We start from the raw sequence: 22,237 nt of genomic DNA on the forward strand, positions 1-22,237 counted from the left end.
GGCAATGCGCCTAACAAAGAAATCAATATAAGCAATTATATATTTACATGACTAACTACTTTGACAAAAGCAGCTGTAACTTAAATATGTCTATCATAACTGATATAAAGATCAATAGAAGGGCAAGTTGAGACTAAGGGAAGGCATGACCGAGAGAAAGTAAGACCGACACAAAGTGAGACCAAGAGCAGGTGAGACAGACACAAAGTGAGACCCAGAGAAGAGAGAAGACTGACACAAAATGAGACCAAAACTGGTGAGACTGACACAAAGTGAGATCCTGAGAAGGTAAGACTGACATAAAGTGAGACCAAAACCAAGTGAAACTGACACAAAGTGAGACCCAGAGAAGATAAGACTGACATAAAGTGAGACCAAGAGCAGGTAAGTCTGACACAAAGTGAGATCCAGAGAAAGTAAGACCCAGAAAAGAGGAGACTGACATAAAGTGAGACCCAGAAACGAGGAGACTGACAAAAGGTGAGACCCAGAAAAGAGAAGACTGACATAAAGTCGGACCAAGAGCAGGTAAGTCTGACACAAAGTGAGACCCAGAACAGGTAAGACTGGCACAAAGTGAAACTCAGAGAAGATTAAATGAGACCAAGATAAAATGAAAGTAAGACTGAGATATTGTAAGACTAAGAGGAAACAAGACTGAAATAGAAACCAGAAGTAGGTGAGGTTGACAGATGGAACATTTGAAGAAATATAAGTGAAAGAAAAAGAAAATGCAATGTAATCATGTATGAAAAAAAAAAGGAAGGTAATGTTTACTCCAAATGTTGCATAAAATCTTTAAAAAAAAAGTATTACACTACACAATTCCCATTCTCATCTATAGAAATAGTGAAATAATAATAGTGTATGTGAAATTGTATCAATGAAAGATCTAAAATAGGTCACTATCACTATGTTAGTAACTTGACACTTCTGGTACTCAGAATAATAATAATTTATTTGCTACAAATCCAAAAATTATTCAAATACATTGGTAAAGACATATGTTTGGGTTATACTAATATATATAAATAAAAAACACATTGGACAAGACACAGATCAACTTTTTACAAGAAAGATGTTAAGCTAGATTATGGATAAACTCAGTACATTACTGTTTCTGAAGAAAGGAAAGATAAAGCTAACCTTAATAATAAAATACCCAAAAAACAAATTGGAAAAGAACAGCAAAACAAGCTGAGCAGTAGAAAGGCTACTAGCAAGTAGCTTAATAACCCAAACGGTTGATATACAAAATATACATATCATAAATAAGTGGTTATTGATTTTTTTTTTAGACAGGTATTATGTGGAGGAAAGAGGTAATGAGATAATGAGAGGGATGAGGAAGAGAGCAGGATAAATTCTGTTAGTTTATTGCACTTAATAACACCATCAATAAGTATAAATGAGTACAAATAACATCAGCTAACAATGAGAAAAAACTGGAGAACTGGTGGAGGGTGTTTTTGTTGTTAAGCTACTGGTCAGTCCTGATTGAACAGATCTATGATGAACGGCCTTCCAACTATGAACATCCCATCCTTTTCCTATATGCAGGAATCTCAGGACCCAGGTATCTTGGGCAAGTGTTTTTTATAGCCCCAAGTCAACCGAAGCCTAGTGAATCTGGTAGATGAAAACTGAAAGAAGCCTGTCATGTGTGTGTGTGTTTGTCCTCCACCACTGCTTGGCAACCAGTGTAGGTTTGTTTATGTCTCTGTAATGCTTCAGTATGGCTGCAGTCCTATGACTAAAACAAGTATAAAAGAAATAAAAAAAAAAGATAATGTCAAGCAACACCATAGAAGTTCCCTTTAGAATTCAAATGAAGAATGGATTAAAATCTGATTTGATAAATGTAATGGTTAACATGGAAACAAAATTAGTTGAAGAATTCAATAGAAGTGAGCTTTTCTAGAACAGACTCATTCTAATGCGGAAGTGTATATTAGTTTAAACAGGTCATGTAAATCTATCTGTGTGTTTATTATAGAAATGGGTGTGTATGAGTGATTGCGATTAGTTATGCTGCATGTGAAGATGTATGCACGTGTAAAGATGTGTGCAAGTGAGTGTAAATGGTTATGTTGTGTGTAAATTTGTGCCTGCCAGAATGAGTGACTGCAAATGAATGATGGCTAGTTAGAACTAATTTCAAATCCTTTCCTCTCAATTTGTGGCTTAGGTACCAAATAGAAAGCAATCATTGTGTAACAGGAAAAACAAAAAAAAAGCAAGTAAAATAAGCAAACACAAGAATTCATCCCAGACTGAGTGAGACAAGAGATTCCCTATGTGGTCACGTGACCAGCTAAAAATAACAGCTAAACTTCCCTCAAATATATCCTACTGTCTTGAAGTAACAAGGTATACACTGGATAATGTACTCCAAGATATACAATGTTAAAGATAAGGACTTGGTGATCATTGCTGGAATATCTTTGATCACAGATCTGCTCAGTAGGTTGGCCTAGGTCTAAACAACAACTCTCGACTGAATACTGAAATAGATCCATTATAATACTAACTACAGAGTCAGAGGTTAACAGCATACTAGACACTATCAATGTCAGAGTACATAGCTGTGCTTGCTTGCAGTTTGTCTGAGAATGGCTGATGAAAAACAGGCCTCCTACTATACCTCTTTTGTGGTTAAGTGAAAAGTAGAAAAGATAATTACTCTGATAAAAACAATCCATCATACCAATAACATCATTAAATTATGGGTGTAAAAGTGAAGAATATATCCTCATTACTGTTTTACATCCACTTTTCCATAGGCTGGAAAGGTTTTCTGAAGCAGTCTTTTATGGCTGGATGTCTTTCATGTTGCCAACCCTTTAGTATTTTGAATACTTTCTCAAGTGTAATGCTTATCTATTCATGTTGATTTAAATAACACATGCAGTATCTTGTAGCTTTGGAAGTTTGATGATGTTATTGTTTATCTTTAGTATGGCATTGTAGGATAAGTGTAAGAGGCTGGATCCAGTCAGTTTGAATATAAAACAGGTAGAATATTTAGGACTGGATATGGTTGGTGTAAATACTAAAGGGTTAGACCACAATTTTGGATTGGATTAAATTGCCTATGTTTAGTCCACTGCAGGACAAAGGCCCCAGCCTGTTCTCTCCACCAACCATGGTCTGATGTGGAGGCTGTGAATTTGAGCTTGAGATCATACTGGTTTGATGTGCCTACTCTGCCACACTGGCTTGACATGGCTCAGCAGAGGGGTGCAGTTTTTATACTCTTACCCAAAGTCACTGTACTTGCTTGTCAGGATACAGTGTAACTATTTTGAAATCAAGACATACAATAAAGATGGGAGAGTACATAAAATATTATGCACACATGCCATAAACACGGCCACAGCCTTTGGATTGGAACACAAAGAATTACTGGAAATTCACGAACTCTTCATTTATTTTCCCTTCTATTTCTTCATCACTTCTTTTGCTCTGATTCTTTTCTTGCACTCTCTCTTCCTGCCACACAATTGTGTAGAAAGAAAGGAACAATACAAGAAATAAGACAATCTTTCATCCTACTGGTAATAAGACAAAATCTTTAGTGCCAGTGCCATGATACAATGCTCTGAGAGCAAACTATGAAGGTAAGACTGACACAAAATGAGACCAAAACCAGTGAGACTGACAAAGTGAGATGCAGAGAAGGTGAGACTGACACAAAGTCAGACCAAAACCAGGTGAAACTGACATATAGTGAGACCCAAAGAAGGTAAGACTGACACAAAGTGAGACCCAGAGAAGGTAAGACTGACATAAAGTGAAACCCAGAGCAGGTAAGAGTGACATAAAGTGAGACCCAGAACAGGTAAGACTGACAAAGTGAGACCAAGAGCAGGTAAGTCTGGCATAGGTGGGACAATACACACACACACACAGAAATTATGCCAAAAATGGAAAGCATGAATAAGACATGGTCTACAAACCATTTAGGAGGGCCATAAATTTGAATAAAAACTGACACAGTTCATTAGAATCCATATCCATCTGGAAAGGCAGATATAAAATGATGGGTGACTTTTAATGCAGCTTGCAGATCCATGTTGCATTAGTATGTCCCATTTTTGGGGGTATAGTTTCTGTAGCTGCATGCTTTCAGCCTTGATGGATCAAAATTCAGATATGTGACTAAAGAAAGTATTTGTGGAATTATCAAAATTCCAACCAGCTTTACATTATATTAAGAGCTTTGTCAGATTTGGTGTAATGAACTTTTCTGAATTGACAATGTATGATCACTGTTTTCACATAATTTGGTAATGTTATCAATAAAATGGCTAAATGTCCACATTCTTATGTTTGCCAAACATATTTTACCCAAAATATCTTCAACACAGCAAAGGCATATAAAAATTTTATTTTATAAAGGTATTTATCATTCATAATTACAAATTTCTATTATATAGATTACAGTTACTACAAGCCACCTGAAGAGCCTCTTTGTGGTCACTTGATTTGCTATCAATAGCAGCCAAATCTCCAAATCAATCTTAAAGTCTAAAAAAAAAAAATATACACTGGAGTGGTCAGTGGAATGCCTTTGATTATAGATCTGTTTGAGTAGAACTGATATAGGAATAAACAACAAACTTCTTATCAATAATTAATTATCACTTTACAAAGCAATGACCAAATTCCTCCATTCTCAAAGACATTATTTTAATATTCATTATGTCAGCACAAATAACAAAAAAACTACCAGAAAAGGAATTTACTATCCACTGTAAAAATGATTGGAAGTTGTGGCTGGCATGTATATGCATGTACAGTTGAGTATGTGTATATATGTGTGTGCTTCTGTGTGCATATATGTAAAAAAAAACCCAAAAAGAAAACAAAACAACGGAGGACTGACAAGTCTCAGAAATTGGTAAGTTGGATGGCTGTAACTTGATATTTAATTTTGATCTTGCATTTCTCCTGTCCTGATACAAGCAGCAATTAACAAGAATAAGAAAAAGAGGGAAATCAATAAGTTCCATGTGATAAACATGCAATGTAAGCAAGCTGGTTAATTAACTTTTATTTTGAATTCTTTTTTACTGAGGATTTTGATAGGAATAAGAACATGATCAGCATTTGCTCTACCTAATGGTAAATAGAACATACGATTTAGCAAAGCTCCATAGTACATATTATACATAGATGATAGGCTATGTAGCTAGAAAATGACTATATATACATAATACAGCCTGTTATAGAATGTGTAACTATAAAGATATAGTAGTAAATTTTAAACTCCATTTGTGTTATTCTTTTTATACTTATGCCACACCAAGAACCAATACTGAGTCAGATCTAGGTTTACAATATTGGGTTTGGTACCTATATATATATAGGTACCAAATCCAATATAAACCTGCAGTACACTACCAGCACGACACCTAATGGTTGCTTTTAACTCATACTGAACTCAATGTTATAGTACCAAGCCAGTTCTGGCATCCTACATGGTGGTGCATCTAGATTCTAATGAATCCTTAACTAATCTACAAAATCTTGCCACAACTAACTTTGCCTGTGCTAGTGCCATGTAAAAAGCATTGAGTCCACTCTGTGGAGTGGTTGGTGTTAGAAAGGGCCTCCAGCAGTAAAATCCTTGTCAAAACAGATACAGTATCCTTGGGAAGATTTTCTATCTGGCCGGCTCCTGTCAATCATCCTACCCATGCATGCATGGATGATGATGATGATCATTATTATTTAATGTCTGCCTTCCATTCTTGGATGGGTGGGACAATACACACACACATACACACACGTTTGTAAGGTGTGTGTGTGTGTGTGCATATAATAGCTAGTAGAGTGTGTAATATACCTGGATGTAATAATGTAATTTAGCTAAGCTATAATGAGGTTTTTATATATATATATATAGCAATTTACAGAGGGAGATAGGCTGGAGGAGAAACATATAAACAGAGAGATAGTGAAAGAGAGTCGGCAGAGAGAAAGAAAGAAACTAGGCAAAGAGGTTGGGCGAAGGCACAAGCTTAACTCAGATGTGGTGTACTTTAGCTGACCTAGAAGTTCAGTTAATTACTTATAACATTTAAGAGATTAGGTACAAGTTCAGAACCAATCTGCAAATTAAATACTGTGTTTAAAAAATTATTGGAAATATTAAACATTCCCCATTTCGCACATACACAAATATGTTCATTTGTTCTATCATCTTTTTAGATGATATATATTTTATGTTAGCATGGGTTAGATGAATACATGTTATTAAAGCATTACTTTATAGCTGAATGACCTTCCTATCATTAACCCCTACCTACTTATAAATAAGGGATTTTTCATTTCACTCACCCTTAAAAATACAGAGCAAGCAGAATATGTTTTGGCATTTCTCTGCCAACATCACCGTTTATAGCCTAACACAGCTTGTAAACATTTACACTGAAATATGCTCTCACTCTCACTCACACACACACGCACACACAAATAGACAGACAGAACTAGACCAGGTCATGAAAGTTACAAAAAAGGGTTATAGCTCGACTAATTAAGAAAAGAGTTAGACTAGATGAGATGCAATTTGGTTTTATGCCAGGCAGAAGCACTGTTGATGCTTTCTTTCTAGTGAGGCAATTGCAGGAGACATATTTAGCCAAAAATAAACTGCTGCACTTGGCTTTTTTTGACCTGGAGAGAGCCATCGACCAGGTCATTGTTTCTGGATCTGGTGGTTGCTGTTCAAGACATGTTTGGGGGTACTGTCACTAAAGTGAGAGTTAACAATGAATATAGGAACAAATTTCCTGTGCAGGAAGTTCACCAAGGCTTGGTTATCTGTCCCCTCCTATTTATCATAGTCCTCTAGGCTATAACAGAGGGGTTTAAGACCAGTTGCCTGACAGAAATCCTCTATGTTGATGACCTTGTTCTTATAGGTGAATCTGTGGTAGAACTAGGAGTGGAAGCAAAATCTGGAATCAAAAGGTCTCACAGTTAACTTAGCAAAGACCTAGATTTAGTAAGCAGTGAAGTGCTAATCGCTTCAAGAAAATGGCTGTTTGGTAAGTTGAAAGTGTAGACAGAAATTCCATACAATGTGCTCAGTGCAAACTAAGGACTCATATAAGAGGTGTTGAAGAATTGCAGGAAGATTAAGAGAAAGTGTAGACTTTGTTAGTGGCAGATGCACAAGAGCAGTAAATACTAAGAACTTGCAGGAAATAGATTTTCTCGAATGCCTAGGTGGTTTGCTCAAAGCTGTAGATAGCTTCTGTTATCTAAATGGCAGTTGAAGAAGATGTTCTGAGAGTATAATTGCTACAATAAGAACTGGCTAGAGAAAGTTCAGAGAGTTATTACCACTGTTGGTAACAAAAGGCCTGTCTCTCAGAGTAAAAAGTAGATTATATGACTCTTGTGTACAAACAGCAATGCTACATGGTTGTGAAATGTGGGCCATGAATGCAGAAGATATACGAAAATTAGAAATGAAGTGGGCATGCTCTACTTGATGTACAGCAACAATGTGCACATCGAACAAAGTGCAAATGTAGAGAGAAAAATTAGGAATATGAAGCATTAGATGTAGTGTACAAGAGAGAAGACTGCACTGATATGGTCATTTGATGTGTATGTATGAAGACAGCTGCATAAAGGTGTTGATTGCTAAATGTGAATGGAACTGGTGGAAAAGTGAGTACTAGGAAGGTGTGGGACAAAGTAGTGAAGACCAAGTTCAGGTTTGTGAGCCTCACAGAGAATGACAGATAATTCACTGTGTTTGTGAAAACCCATTCATCTCCTCCAATAATGAGGCCCTAAAAATATATCATTTATGTCTATGTGTCTTCCCTCAAGTCGTATACTACAACTTGTTCTTCTACTACTCTTCTAACAGTACTATTTTACTCAGCTGCTGTAACTATATGAGAGCAGAATATTCTATATTTCATTCACCTGTGTGGTACTGGTTACAATGCTTTTTGGAACCACTTCTTTTGCTTATCACCCACCTTGTATTGCTAATAACATTCCATACTAATTTATTTTCCCAATGACTGTCCCTTTCCTCTGAACACCATCTCATATCATCACTCTCATCTCATAAGCCTTGTTTGTCATTCACTATATCTACCACTATATACCTCTGATCTCTGTCTTGGATTCTGTACATCTGTCTCTCACCCCTATATTTCACAGCATCTCCCTACTTCTCACATATCTACAGTTTTACTATACTGCAGATTTCCATCCACCGTTTACATACTGCCGCTTATCACTTCCTTCAAGAGCCACTCCTGTAATGCTAGAGACATTATTATTATTCATAATGCAGTAGAACTTTAGAAACTATAGAGCATTATATGAAATATAGTGTTACAATGCTAGACTGTACAGCAGAATATATCTATAGATTTTAGTCAACACTACGTAATAAACATATTTAAACAACTTGAGTTTATATACAATATCTTCAAGGAGAAAAACATGGGATAAGCAAGATTAGTTTCAATCCTGTGCTGGAATTTCATTATGACCAAGAAACTCTCTTTAAATGTCCATGAAGACACAGTTTAAAAATCTCTTATTACTAAGGGATTAATTGGATAGATCAATTTTCATATGTAATGTATTCTTGGAAGTTAGTTTGATTAATAAACTACTGGTGTGTTAACTGTTTGGCTAAAATCTATAGATATATTTTGTAGTAAACTATAACATTAAAACAAAACACTTAACATACCAGTTATTTACCATCATTTGTTTTGCTCCATTATTCCCCATATTCAAAACCTCGCAGCATTGATTTTCACCCTCCATTCCACCAAAGTCAATAAACCTAAGTAGCAAGTATGTATTTTGCTCAATGCAATTGACTACACTCTTCAACAAATTCATGACCATGTGCTAATATGAGAAATCAATTTTGATATTGTTAATACAGCAAACTGCTAGAATCTTGGACAGTATTTTATGCTTAAAATTTAAATCCTTACATGGCTGATTCTATTTTCATCTCTCTGGGCTTGATCAAATAAGTCCTATTAGTGTTATGGGATCAATTTAATTCATTATACTTTTATATCATTATTTAATAAGTTTAAGGTGGCGAGTTGTCAGAATCGTTAGCATGTTGGGCAAAATGCTTAGCACCATTTTTTCTGTCTTTACGTTCTGAGTTCAAATTCTGCCAAGGTCAACTTTACTCTTCATCCTTTCAGGGTTGATAAAGTAAGTACCAGTTGAACACTGGGGTTAATATAATTGACTTATCCCCTCCCCGTTCTGGCTGGCCTTGTGCCAAAATTTGAAATCATTATTTAACAAGTTTGTATCTAACTTAAAAACTGTCCCATTATTATCATTGCTAATACTTATTATACATTACTTACAATTGCACCTATCTTGAACATCCAACATTTGAATTCTCAGAATCTACCAAATTTGTAACACATCATTTCACTCACAAAATATTGCGGTTCAATGAGACGGAAAACTAATCTCATATGGACTTTCCTACAGCTGAAACACAACATAAATATTCCTAGTCTTAGTTTGGTTACAGTGGCTTAGGCTAACACAGAGAAGAGGATCTGGCTGAGTCAGCCACAGAAATGAGCCTTGTTAGAGCTAGTGTACACCACAGACATTGGTTGTCTGTGAAATTTATGACAGGACTGAATATTCAATTGTAGAAAATCTAACCCAGAAACCTCAAAAATGGTGCAGTCAGAAACACCAATATGTGTCAATAGAGTCAGCACAAGATGTGCTATAAGTGTACATGTTTTGAAGTGTGTTATGTGAAACATAGGCAGCAGCTATTTTAAAAATGCAGAGCAGTATGTACAAAAATGAAGCATGTAAAACTGGTGTTTGTGCATGTAATTGGTCTAAATTAGGCCACTGTCTGGTTTAACATCACAACCTAGTTCATGGGTGCTCTGAATGCATTTGCAACAGATCTCTTTCCCTCAATTTTACCAGCTGACATAGACCTTTAAATATTTAGAAATGCATCATTTACTGAAGTAAATCTAGTCTGAGAGTGACTACATTGACCATAGAGTGTTGTCCTTCTCATATGACAAACTCCCAACTGCCTTAAAAAAAAAATGTAAAAGAGAATTTTATATTTTATCTTTTACTTGACTGTAGCCAAAGACCTATGGTGATATGCCATGCTTGAGAAGACCTGTCAAGCCAAGTGAAACCATAGATGCCAGTATCATGTAAGAGGCACCTGTGCTAGTGGTACATAAAAAGCAACTGTTGAACGTTGGGCTTCATGGAGGCAATGAAAAGTGACTGAGACCTTGGTGATATGCTGTGCTTGAGAAGACTCATCAAGCCAAGTAAAATCGTAGTTGTGGCTGATGCCAATGTCATGAAATGGCACCAGAGCAAGTGGCACATAAAAAGCACCCATTACACTCTTGGAGTGGTTGGTGTTAGGAAGGGCATCCAGCTGTAGAAACCATGTCAAATCAGACTGAAATCTGCTGCAGCTCTCCAGTTTCAGCCAAACTGTCTAACCCATGCCAGCATGGGAAGCAAACACAAAATGGTGATGATATGTATAAGGCACCCTTGCCAGTGACACCTAAAAAGTACACATGCTGGTGATACATAACAAGCACTTGTGCTGGTGCCATGTAAAGAGCCAGTGATATGTAAAAGGTATCTGTGTCAGAGACATGCAAAAGGCACCCATGCCAGTGACACATTAAAAACACCCAGCAGTAGAAACCAATCCAAAACAGACAATTGGAGCCCAGTGCAGCTCTCAGCTTATTATCTCCAGTCAAACCATCTAATCCATGCTAACATGGAAAACAGACATTAAATGATGATGATGATGATATGCACAAAATATCCGCCATTTTTAATGAGGAGAAATGGAATAGTTTTAATATTCATGAATTCTTTAAAAAACATTGATAGCTTATGTAAATTACGTGACATCATCGTCATCGCTTAACATTCGCTTTGCATGTTAGCATGGTTTGACTGAGGACTGGCAAGTGAGGAAGCTATACCAGGCTCCAATCTGATCTGGCAAGATTTCTACAGCTGGATGCCCTTCCTAATGCCAACCACTCCAAGAGTGTAGAGAGTATTTTTTATGTGCCACTGGCACGGGGGAGGGGGCAGTAAGGTGGCACTGGCATCAGTCATGACTACGATTTTACTATTTCACTTGACTCAACAGATCTTCTCAAGCATAAGATATTGCCTGACAAGTGGAGAGTACTTTTACGAGCTGATTATGCAACACTAGCATTGGCCACATCTACAATCTCACTTGACTTGTCGGGTCTTCTCAATCACAGCATATATCCAAAGGTCTTGGTCTCCTGTCATTGCGTCTGAGAGACCCAATGTATGAAGGTTGTGCTTCACCACCTCATCCCATCTTCCTGGGTCTACCTTTTCCACAGGTTCCTTCCTCTGTTAGAATGTGACACTTCTTCATATAACTGTCCTCATCCATACACAAAAATTGACCATACTAGCACAGTCGTTTCTCTTGCACATCATACTTGATGCTTCTTATGTCCAACTTTTCTCTCAGGACACTTACACTCTGCCATGTATGCATACTGACATTACACATCCAGTGGAGCATACTAGCTTTCTTTCTTTCAAGCATATGCATATCCTCAGCAGTCACAGCCCATGTTTCACTGCCGTGTAGCATGGCTGTTTATACACATGCATCATACAGTCTACCTTTCACTCTGAGCGAGAGGCCCTTTGTTACCAGCAGAGGTAGGAGCTCCCTGAACTTTGCCTAGCCTATTCTTATTCTAGCAGCTATGCTCTCAGAGCATCCATCCCTGCTACTGACTTGGTCACCTAGGTAACAGAAGCTACCAAGTACTACTAGTTTTTTCCCCTGGCATGTGATGGAATCTGTTTTCAGTACATCTTTGTGTTTATTGCCCCTGTGCATCTGTCACACACAAAAACTATCTTCCCAGTTAACCTTCATTTGATATTGCTGCACCTCTTATGTGTTCATAGCTTACACCAGGTACATTTTATGGAGTTTCTACATACATCTTTTCTACAGATCAAGCAGGGCCACCTACTTGAAGGGGTTTGTGATTTTTCTGCACTCCTACTTACTAAGACTTTGGTTTTTGCTAGATTGACTCTAAGGCCCTTCGATTACGTTTGTAAAAATGAATTTGAAGCAAGAAATGATAAAAATGAATTCATAAATAAGCCCAAAACTTTAGGCAAAAGAATAATGAAAATTTCTTGTATTGACACGATACCACAAATTGTGGTAGTTCTTTTTTTAACTTCAGTTTAGCTCTGATCATAAAGACTTGTAATCAAAAGCATTCAACCTGAAACTAGTGATGTTTTTTTGTTAGACCCTTCCTTTTTTTAAGATGATAAAGCATGATTTAAGAGAGATTTGACAGCTGTTTCAAGTATGTCATGCTCCTTAATTAGAGAATTTGTCATATTAAGTGTATATATTGAATTGATTGCATTGTGTTTTATTAGTTTACTTTATCTACCTGCAGGTTGATGATTCTCCACTAATGAGATGTACCAAAACTAAAAACCAATAGATCTGCTTGGGATTGCACAAGTTTGTACTTTTCCAATTATGCTATCAACAACAAGCACAAACCCTTTTGCAAGCATCTAGTCAATATTTTTTAAAACTCTGTATTCAGCAGAATTATGGATCAGAAGTTATTGGATAATATCTCCAATATTCAAGTTTTTACTCAGCAGCAGTGCCACTCCCTAGCTCGCACAAATATTCTTTTTTACTCTCTTTTACTCGTTTCAGTCATTTGACTGTGGCCATGCTGGAGCACCAACTTTAGTCGAGCAAATCGACCCCAGGACTTATTCTTTGTAAGCCTATTACTTATTCTATCAGTCTCTTTTGCCGAACTGCTAAGTTACAGGGACATACACAGATACACAAACATATACACACACACATATATATATATATATATATATATACGACGGGCTTCTTTCAGTTTCCGTCTACCAAATCCACTCACAAGGCTTTGGTCGGCCTGAGACTATAGCAGGTGCCACACAGTGGGACTGAACCCGGAACCATGTGGTTGGCAAGCAAGCTACTTACCACACAGCCACTCCTATGCCTATGTTCCAAGTTTGTTATATGTGGCAAGAAACATCTGTCTAAACTGAACAAAACTGGCAAGTATCCGTAAAACTTATAAGGCAGACTATTCAAACCAAGCAATTTGTCATTCACACAACCAGTTGCTGCTATCAGTCTTTGCAACACTTGATGTCCTCTGTTGAATAATAGTAATATTGAAAATTTCTAATCTAAGCATACAGTGACAAAATTTTGGGAAAGAGAATTCTTACTGGTATTAACACCAGTATTTGACTGGTACTTTATTTTATTGCCCATGGAAGAATAAAAAGCAAAGCTCATTTCGAGGGATTCAAAGAATTCAGAAATGTAAAGGAACATAACAAAATGCTGTAAACACAGTGAATTCATTGCTGTACTGGCTGATTCTGCCAGTTCACTGTTTAATAACAACAACCACAGTCATTTTTAAACTCCAAGTTTAGCACTGAAAAATTAAAAGCAGAGAAATTCAATACCTTTTCACAATGGCAATCTTGACATGAAGTAAATAATGTAAAGTCTTAACAGGAAATTGAAACTGAATCTCATATACATTATAGAGAAATCACTACATAGAGAGGGGCTTAGTCATTCTTCAGCCACACCATCACCTATCACCATCAGTTAACTGGAGGCAAGAATGATTTCAGCATCACTAGTCAATAGGCAAACAGATGTTAATGTGAACAAGATTGTGTAAGTGTGATTCATACCGGTATTGCTTATTGCTATTTGGGAAAAGTACATGTGTACAAATATCTATCAGACCATACTCCCCCACCACACACACAATGGACTAGTAGTTAATGTGTTGGCTTTATGATCCATAGAGCCATAGGTTTGATTCTGGAACCAGGCAGTGTGTTCTATCTTGGAGTAAAGCACTTCATTTTCACAGTGTTCCAGTTTACTCAACTGAAATGAATAACAGTTGAGTGCTTGTGCAGTGCTTTTGCACTTCATCTGTTCTATCCTAGATGTTGTGTTAGGTCAAGGGTAGGAGGGCCAAGGTGGGGGCATGTATCTATGACTGCTCACATCAACACAGGCACCTACCTAAAAGAATCAGTGAATGCATAATATATACTGGCACGTTATATGAGATTTTTATTCACACACACACACACACAATTCATATTGATTCTACTTTCAGTATTGAGTTATTAAGTCTGCCTCTCAGTAAATATTCTGATGTTATTCTCAAACATGCTTTAAAATATTGACCCTAAATTGATTATACATGCACACATTTTTATACATACATACACATTTTATAATCATTTAAATACTGGTGATATATTAATCTTTGTTCCTTAATCTTGGTTGTTATACTTATAATATTTCAGCCACTATACCCTCTATCCTTCTTCAGGTATGTCATATTTGGTAAGGTTCTTAAAATTTCAAACTAAACCATTTATTAAGCTCACAGGGACAGACTGTTTTCATGCTACTGTCTATATCAGGGATATTATAGTATTAGTTATTCTTATATGTTGCTAGATCATATTGGACCAGTGACTTATTCAGGGATCAAATTTATTCCCTGGGTCACTCTGCTTAGAAACTGAAAAGAAACTAAATCTGTCATGAACCTACAAGATCATAAAGCTGGAGTTTATCTCGGTTCCTATTGTGTATAAGCAACTGAAGGAATACCATAATTCCTATCTGGAGAGGATGTCAGTCTGTAGCAGGATAAATCCCACCCAGCTGCTGCTGGTACTCATCTTCAGCTGAATGAACTAAGCAACAAGAAGTAAATGGTCTTGTTCAAGGACACACTGCACTTCTGGATTGGGAGTCAAACCCACAATCTTGTAATCAAGAGCCCAGTTGCCTAACCATTAGACCATGCACCTTCTCAATCAAACAATCAATCAGTCTCTTTCTTTCTCACATCATTATCATTTATTAACATCCACATTTCCAAGCTTGCATGGAGCAGACAGAATTTTTTGAGGCAGATTTTTTTTCAAGGCTAGATGCACTTCTTGTCACCAACCCTTACCCAATTCCAAACAAGGTAATATTTCCCCATGACCATATAGGTTTTCCATGAAAGGCTAAATGAACAACATTGCTTGTATGAGGGTGAGGGTCATTTACAACCATTGTGTGATGGCTAGACAAAGGTACACACACACACACACACAAAGGGCTTCTTTCAGTTTCTGCCTAACAAATCTACATAGTTTAGGTCAGCCCAAGGCTATAATATAATATTTTCCTAAGGAGGAGGACTGACCACATGACCATGTGTTTGGAAAGCAGACTTACTTAATCATACAGACACACTCGTGCCTAATATATATACCATCTAATTCAAACTGAACGAGCAAATGACATTATAAGAAAGGGAAATAGCTAAGATGAAAATATCTGTGATATGGACAATGAAACGAGAACATCAATTCTGTAGATTTAATAAAATTCCTAGAATGTTATTGAGTATGGCAGGCATTTGAAGAAGAGTGGACAGTATAAGGGCTGAAATGCTCTGACTAATAATCAGGCATGGCTGTGTGGTTAAGAAGTTCACATTGCAAGGTTTCATGTTCAGTCCCAATCAACGGTATCTTGGTTGTCTTCTGTTACTGCCCTGAACAGACCAATATCCTGTGAGGGAGCTTGACAGACAGAAATACCATATATCTATATGACACACACAAGGTTGTTTGTTATGACAGATCGGAGAATGATTACTGGTTTTGCATCTATAAAGCATTTAGCTGTATAGATGACACATTAGACTCAAATGGCCGGAGGCATGAGAGATATGTGTGTCTCACTGCTTGACAATTGATGATGGTTTGTTTACATCCCTATAATTCAGAGGTTCACCAAAAAGAAACTGCTAGAATAAGTACCAGACTTATGAAAATGGTACTGGGGTCAATTTGATCAAATAGACCTTTCAAGCTAGTGTACCCAAGTATGACTGAAATCCAATGATTAGCCGGTATATGATAATGGTAATTCTTCATGTCACTCTCTGTCAAGTATCAGGTAATGCTCATCGAGGGTCTTGGTTGTTTGAGAATTTCAGTCTCACAATCACCTGTTGTAATACTGTGACTGTTCTGGGCAGTTTCAACAATTTTCAGTAGGAAGGCCAGTTTATATTGGTCTAGTCTATATATGTGAGGGTTTGTATGTTTATGTAAATTATATTCTATTCTGTTTTCTTTGATAATTTAAATCTGTTTTGCTCATTTCTTTTGGCAGACTGTGTCCTATGACAGTTTTATAATTAGATTCAGTTACAAAATAAAGCTGTAATAATTAATTAAAAAAAGTCTGTAAAACTCATTTCACTTTCAAGAATTAAATATATATTTATTTTTCACTCGTTTCAGCCATTGGACTGTGGCCATGCTGGGGCATCGCTTTGAAGGGTCTAGTAAAGGCCTGGCCAACTCGAATTACATTGTGGGTCACTTTAAACACAGAAAGTTTTTGAGGGCCGCTTGTATACTGACAGAATTGAAAGCATTTTGCTTTCTCATGCTATTATTACAATAATGAATGAACGATCGTTGATTCAACATGAAATATTATTGTTGCAAAAACAGTAGTATCTTTCTTTTCTTTACTTTTCATTACAATCTTTAATTTTTTATAAAAATTTTAAAATGTTTCTTTAAAGGTGGTGCTCCAAATATGGCCGCAGTCAAATGACTGAAACAAGTAAAAGAGTAAATAAACCCATTTCAAGAAAGTATCAAGCGGGCCGCATGATAAAAGTCTGTGGGGCGCATGCGGCCCGCGGGCCTCAGGTTGGCCAGCCCTGGTCAAGTAGAACAAATCGACCCCTGACCTCATTTTTTTAAAAAGACGTACTATTCTTTAGGTCCTTTTGGTTGAACCGCCAAGTTGGGTTGGGGCGTAAACAAACCAACACCGCCTGTCAAGAGGTAGTCACACACACGCACATGACGAGCTTCTTTCAGTTTCTACCTAATAAGCCCTTTCACAGGGATTTGGGTCAGCTCGGGGCTATTGTAGAACACTAGCCCAAGGTGCCACTGGGACCGAACCTGGAACCATCTGCTGGGGAACCAAACTTCTTATGGTGTAGCCATGTCTGCGCCCATAAACTTTGGGGATGCTATTTCCACAATGTTATCCCTATGCACATCGTGTGAGTGTGTGTTAGTTATTCAACATTATCAAAGTTTCATATTTATATTTCCAGCCAACGATGGTGTAGAATACCGCTACACCTTTCCATCAATAACCACTAATCACCTTGACAATCCTCCCAAATTCTGCAGAGAAAGGGATTGTCACGTGACGATGATGATGAGTAATATCGGCAGTTAAGTAAATCATATCAGAATGTTTCGTATTGGCACATCTTGACTCAGATTTTATATATAAGCACAAGTCTTCAGTCTCAACAGGAGTGGTTTTAATAAACATCCTATCCTATACGTAATACGATGTCCTGCCTGAAGCTATTTCAATCATAAATATCCTGTCTTCTTTATAGGCACAATGCACCCAGAACAACATTCCCTAAAGAGCCTTTAAGCATGATTTGATGAGGATTTGGCTACTATTTCTAGCAGGTCGAGCGGCCATGTACAGGCTTCCTCGTTAAAGGTTGATATTTGAGTGTCTATCAGAGACCATATGCCTTTGGTATGTTGCAAAGGAATAGTCAGTTGAAAACTGAAATTGCTTCAGTCAAAATCACGTGCTTTCGTCAACTTGTATATCGTTTTTTCTTTTAAATAAACCTGGAGCCTTATTTTCGCAAGCTATGGCGGCAATGACGGATGTGCTGAGGCCGCTAATGCGGATTCTGTTAGATTTTGAACACTGACAAACACACGGCATCGAATTAAATATGGGGTAAACTATATAAAACGAGCTTTCTATCTCCACATTCTAGACTAGCCACAAACAATGCTATTTAGGCGATCGATAACAGGGGGTATAAAGCTACACACACACACACACATAATGATTTAGTTAACACGTACACGAAAGAGAGAGAGAGAGAGAAAGGGGGGAGAGAGTGTGTGCAGCTTTCAGTAAACAAAACTATAAACAACCCTATTAGAGAAAATAAATTAAACCCAAATCGAAGGCAAAGCTAGTGTGAACAGGCCTATTGCAATAATCGACCTTCCCACTCCAGCTTCCTCATCTCCAAAGCAACAAAGGTCCCAAAGCTGGTAAAACAAGGTCGTAGGATGAAGATCGATGGCGAATAACAGAGTAACAGATTGCTTGTGAAGAGGCAAAGGAACAAATGATTTAAAGGGACAGCTATGGAACCGTTTAGACAGAGCTGTAGCTAGCTAGCTAGCAAGATAGACAGATGGCACGTGTGTGTGTGTGTGTGTGTGTGTGGGTAGGGGAAATAAGAGGAATGATATAGTAGTTGTTTAGTTACAGGTTAACACTGGTGGAACAAACCTATGATTAGACTTTCCAAGCGTGACCAACATGTCTATTCAGTCATAGCAATATATCCAGGAATACACTATTCAATGTATGCTGTCAAGCAAGTCGAACGGTCACAGAAGGGGCTCCCTTGTTAATTTGGAATAAACCTGGTTAGACTGATGGATAAATAGGGTGGATACATACAGCATATCAGAGATATATAACATAGCCTGAGGGATATGAAATCCTGAGGAATAGATGAGTAAATAATTAGATAAAAAGTCAATTACTGAAGAGTAGTTTGTATAACTAGATGAAGATAGAAATAATCTATCTATCTATCTATCTATCTATCTATCTATTATCTATCTATCTATCTATCTATCTATCTATCTATCTATCTATCTATCTATCTGTACACACACGCACACGTATATATATATATATATACACACACACACCAAAACAAAAAAAAAAACATATTCTATTAAGTTGCATAAATTGATAGAGCTGCTATAATAATAACAACAACAATAATAAAAAAAAACCCCAGAAAAACAAAGCAAATGAAACTGACTTTCTTCAGAATTAGATTTTTCACCTAAATTTTCATTTAACGATAATTTATGTAAAAACACACACACACATACATACACACACAATTTATACAGAGGAAGAAAGGGACTGTGAAAAAAAAAATGTGACATATAGAAAGATATAGGAGGGTAGATAGAGTGAATGGAGAGAAATGCTGCTTAAAACCACAAATGTAGATGTACAAGATGGTGAGTATATGTGCAGTGCATACAAGTGCACCTGCACATGTATGTAATCAATATGTAACATATTTCTAATCAACGATGGCGCTTCTATGTGGTCACTCAAATGAAATAACAGCAAAATTCTCCCTCAAAATACACAGGTCTATTTTAAAAAAAAGGGGGGGGGGCACAGTGCTTGAGAGGATAGGATGGCCATGGGTGGAATGTCTTTGATTGCAGGTCTCTCAGTCACAGATGACAGAGTTATATGTGTTCATTTTCATGTTTAATCACACAACCACCCATCATTATCATGTTATGTTTATTTTTCCATGTTGATATGAGTTGGATGTACTGTCACATTCCAAATCAATTTTGAAGTAATTAACTCTCCTGATTGCTGAAGAGTTACATCCATTTGTACACTACATTTTGGCACAGTCTCAAATGGCTAGATGCACTTCATAACATCAACTACTTTATGCATCTATTGGGTGCACCAGGACTACAGAGGTAAGCATATGTATCATCATCATCATCATTTAACGTCTGTCTTCCATGCTAGCATGGGTTGGACCACCCCTTATATATATATATATTGGCTAAACTGGCAATATATAACCATCCTCAAATACACCAATATATATAACATCATCATCATCATCGTTTAACGTCCGCTTTCCATGCTAGCATGGGTTGGACGATTTGATTGAGGACTGGCGAACCAGATGGCTGCACCAGGCTTCAATCTTGATCTGGCAAAATTTTTACAGCTGGATGCCCTTCCTAACGCCAACCACTCCAAGAGTGTAGTGGGTGCTTTTACGTGCACGGGGCCAGTCAGGCGGTACTGGCAATGACCTCGCTCAAACCTTTTACACATGCCACCAGCAAAGGTGCCAGTAAGGTGATGCTGGCAATGATCATACTCGAATGGTGTCTATTACAAAAAACAAACTATATTCTTTATTCTAATATACTGAGCTTTTCATTGTATGACTGGTGATAGACACCAGCATCAATCTTGCTTATACTAGCACTAGTTGGAGGGAATCTATTGAAGCAGTACTATTTATATATATAAGGGTGTGGGTATGTAAATATAGGAAGTTGCATCCAGTCATCAAATACTACTCCACAGTGAAGAGAAAAACAAACTTTAGTTCAAATATGTTCATAACATATTTTCCCTTATGCATATGTGTGTTTGTGGCTGTGTAGTAAGTAGCTTGCTTACAAACCACATGGCTCCGGGTTCAGTCCCACTGTGTAGTACCTTGGGCAAATGTCTTCTACTATAACCTTGGGCCGACCAAAGCCTTGTGAGTGGATTTGGTAGATGGAAGCTGAAAGAAGCCCGTTGTATATATATATATATATGTATATATATATGTATGTTTGTGTGTCTGTATCCCCACCATTGCTTGACAACTGATGCTGGTGTGTTTACTTCCCCGTAACTTAGCGGTTTGGCAAAATAGACTGATAGAATAAGTACTAGGCTTACAAAGAATTAGTTCTGGGATCGATTTGTTTGACTAAAGGCGGTGCTCCAGCATGGCTGCAGTCAAATGACTGAAACAAATAAAGAGAGAGAAAGAAAAAAAAAAGTAAGTGTCACCATCATGCAAGTAGTGTCCTTTATTTCAAGCATCCATGACAACATGTCTAACTGAAGAAGTATTGGCAACAGGAAAGGCAGTCAGCTGTAGGAAATTTGTCTCAATAAATTTTGTTTGCACCATGTAAGCATGGAAAAGTGGATGTTAAACCGATGATGATGATAATGATTAAATGGGGAGGAGCCTTATACTTCTCAGAAGCAAGGAACAACAATGAAAACTTTTCTGGGTGGTGGAGTAGGTATATTATTAATAGAGATAAAATAATTAAGGTAATCAGAGTGTGCGATAAAATAATTATGTTCAGGCCAGCTATAGACAACACAAAGGTAACCTTTATCTTTGCACGTGTGCTACAATCAGAGAGTGTTCATAAAGAGAAGAATCACTTCTATGAAACCTTCCTGTAGATCATCATGAATGACAGAGACCTTAGCATCATGGTCGCATTAGCATAGCTAGAGTGTGTGCCACCTGAGACGGCCCTTCTGCTTGCCACCCCTGGACCCCACAGAAAACCACATATTACCTGTAGCAGACCCAAAAGTACTGCCCCTTTAAAAGTGCCACAGGGGCAGACTGCTCCCTTCCAGCTACACTAGTGCATGGTTGGTAATTTTAACCTCTTAGCATTTAAACCAGTCATATCCAGCCCAAATATACACCTGTTTCATGTTCTAACCAGCTAGATCCAGCCAATCACACCTACCCTTCAATGCTACTACAAAATATACAATCTCATCATCAAAATTTCGAAGCAACAAAATAATGCTTGATTAATTAAAAACAATGTGAATGAAAAGGTATTACATTTGACAGAATAATCTGAATGCTAAAGGGTTATATAGGCATCTTGGGCAACATCATAATGGTTTCACTAGTGTATATGATGGCTATGGACATAGTACCCAAAAAATGAGGAGGGATCAAGCCTACAGGGATTTTAATGATGCAAATGACCTAACCATTAGCAAAACTAACTTCAGAAAACTGTGTAGCCACTTGATTGCATACCAATCAATTGAACATACATGCTGTTTTAACATCCACTTTTCCATGTCTGCATGTATCAGACAGAATTTAAGACAAATTTTTCACAGCTGGATGCCCTTCATGTCACCAATTTGCTTCCAAGCAGGGTAATATTTCCCCGAGGTCAAACATGCTTTTGAAAATACTGGAAATGAATGACAAGCTTCTTTCAGTTTCTGTTTACTAAATCCATTCACAAAGCTTTAATTGGCCTAGGGTTATTGCAGAAGATATTCACCCAAGCTGTCATACTGTGGGACTGAGTCCAAAACTATGTG

The 22,237-nt window shown here is 37.3% G+C and overlaps 1 protein-coding gene across 5 annotated transcripts in view; it reads right to left on the reverse strand.

The window, feature by feature from the left end:
* Positions 1-22,237, reverse strand: part of LOC115209743 (dual specificity mitogen-activated protein kinase kinase 4) — an 88,719-nt gene that overhangs the window by 29,865 nt on the left and 36,617 nt on the right. Inside the window, exon 1 of one of the 5 annotated variants that reach the window (XM_036501108.1) lies at positions 12,803-12,830. The exons of the other annotated variants lie outside the window; for them this stretch is intronic. Within the exon in view, the coding sequence (XP_036357001.1) occupies positions 12,803-12,815 (13 nt within the window). The 5' untranslated portion in view covers positions 12,816-12,830. Of the gene's footprint in view, positions 1-12,802; positions 12,831-22,237 lie in introns of those variants that run through there. 5 annotated transcript variants of the gene reach the window in all.

This window comes from Octopus sinensis, linkage group LG3, assembly GCF_006345805.1.
Source record: "Octopus sinensis linkage group LG3, ASM634580v1, whole genome shotgun sequence".
Taxonomy (NCBI): Eukaryota; Metazoa; Mollusca; class Cephalopoda; order Octopoda; family Octopodidae; genus Octopus; species Octopus sinensis.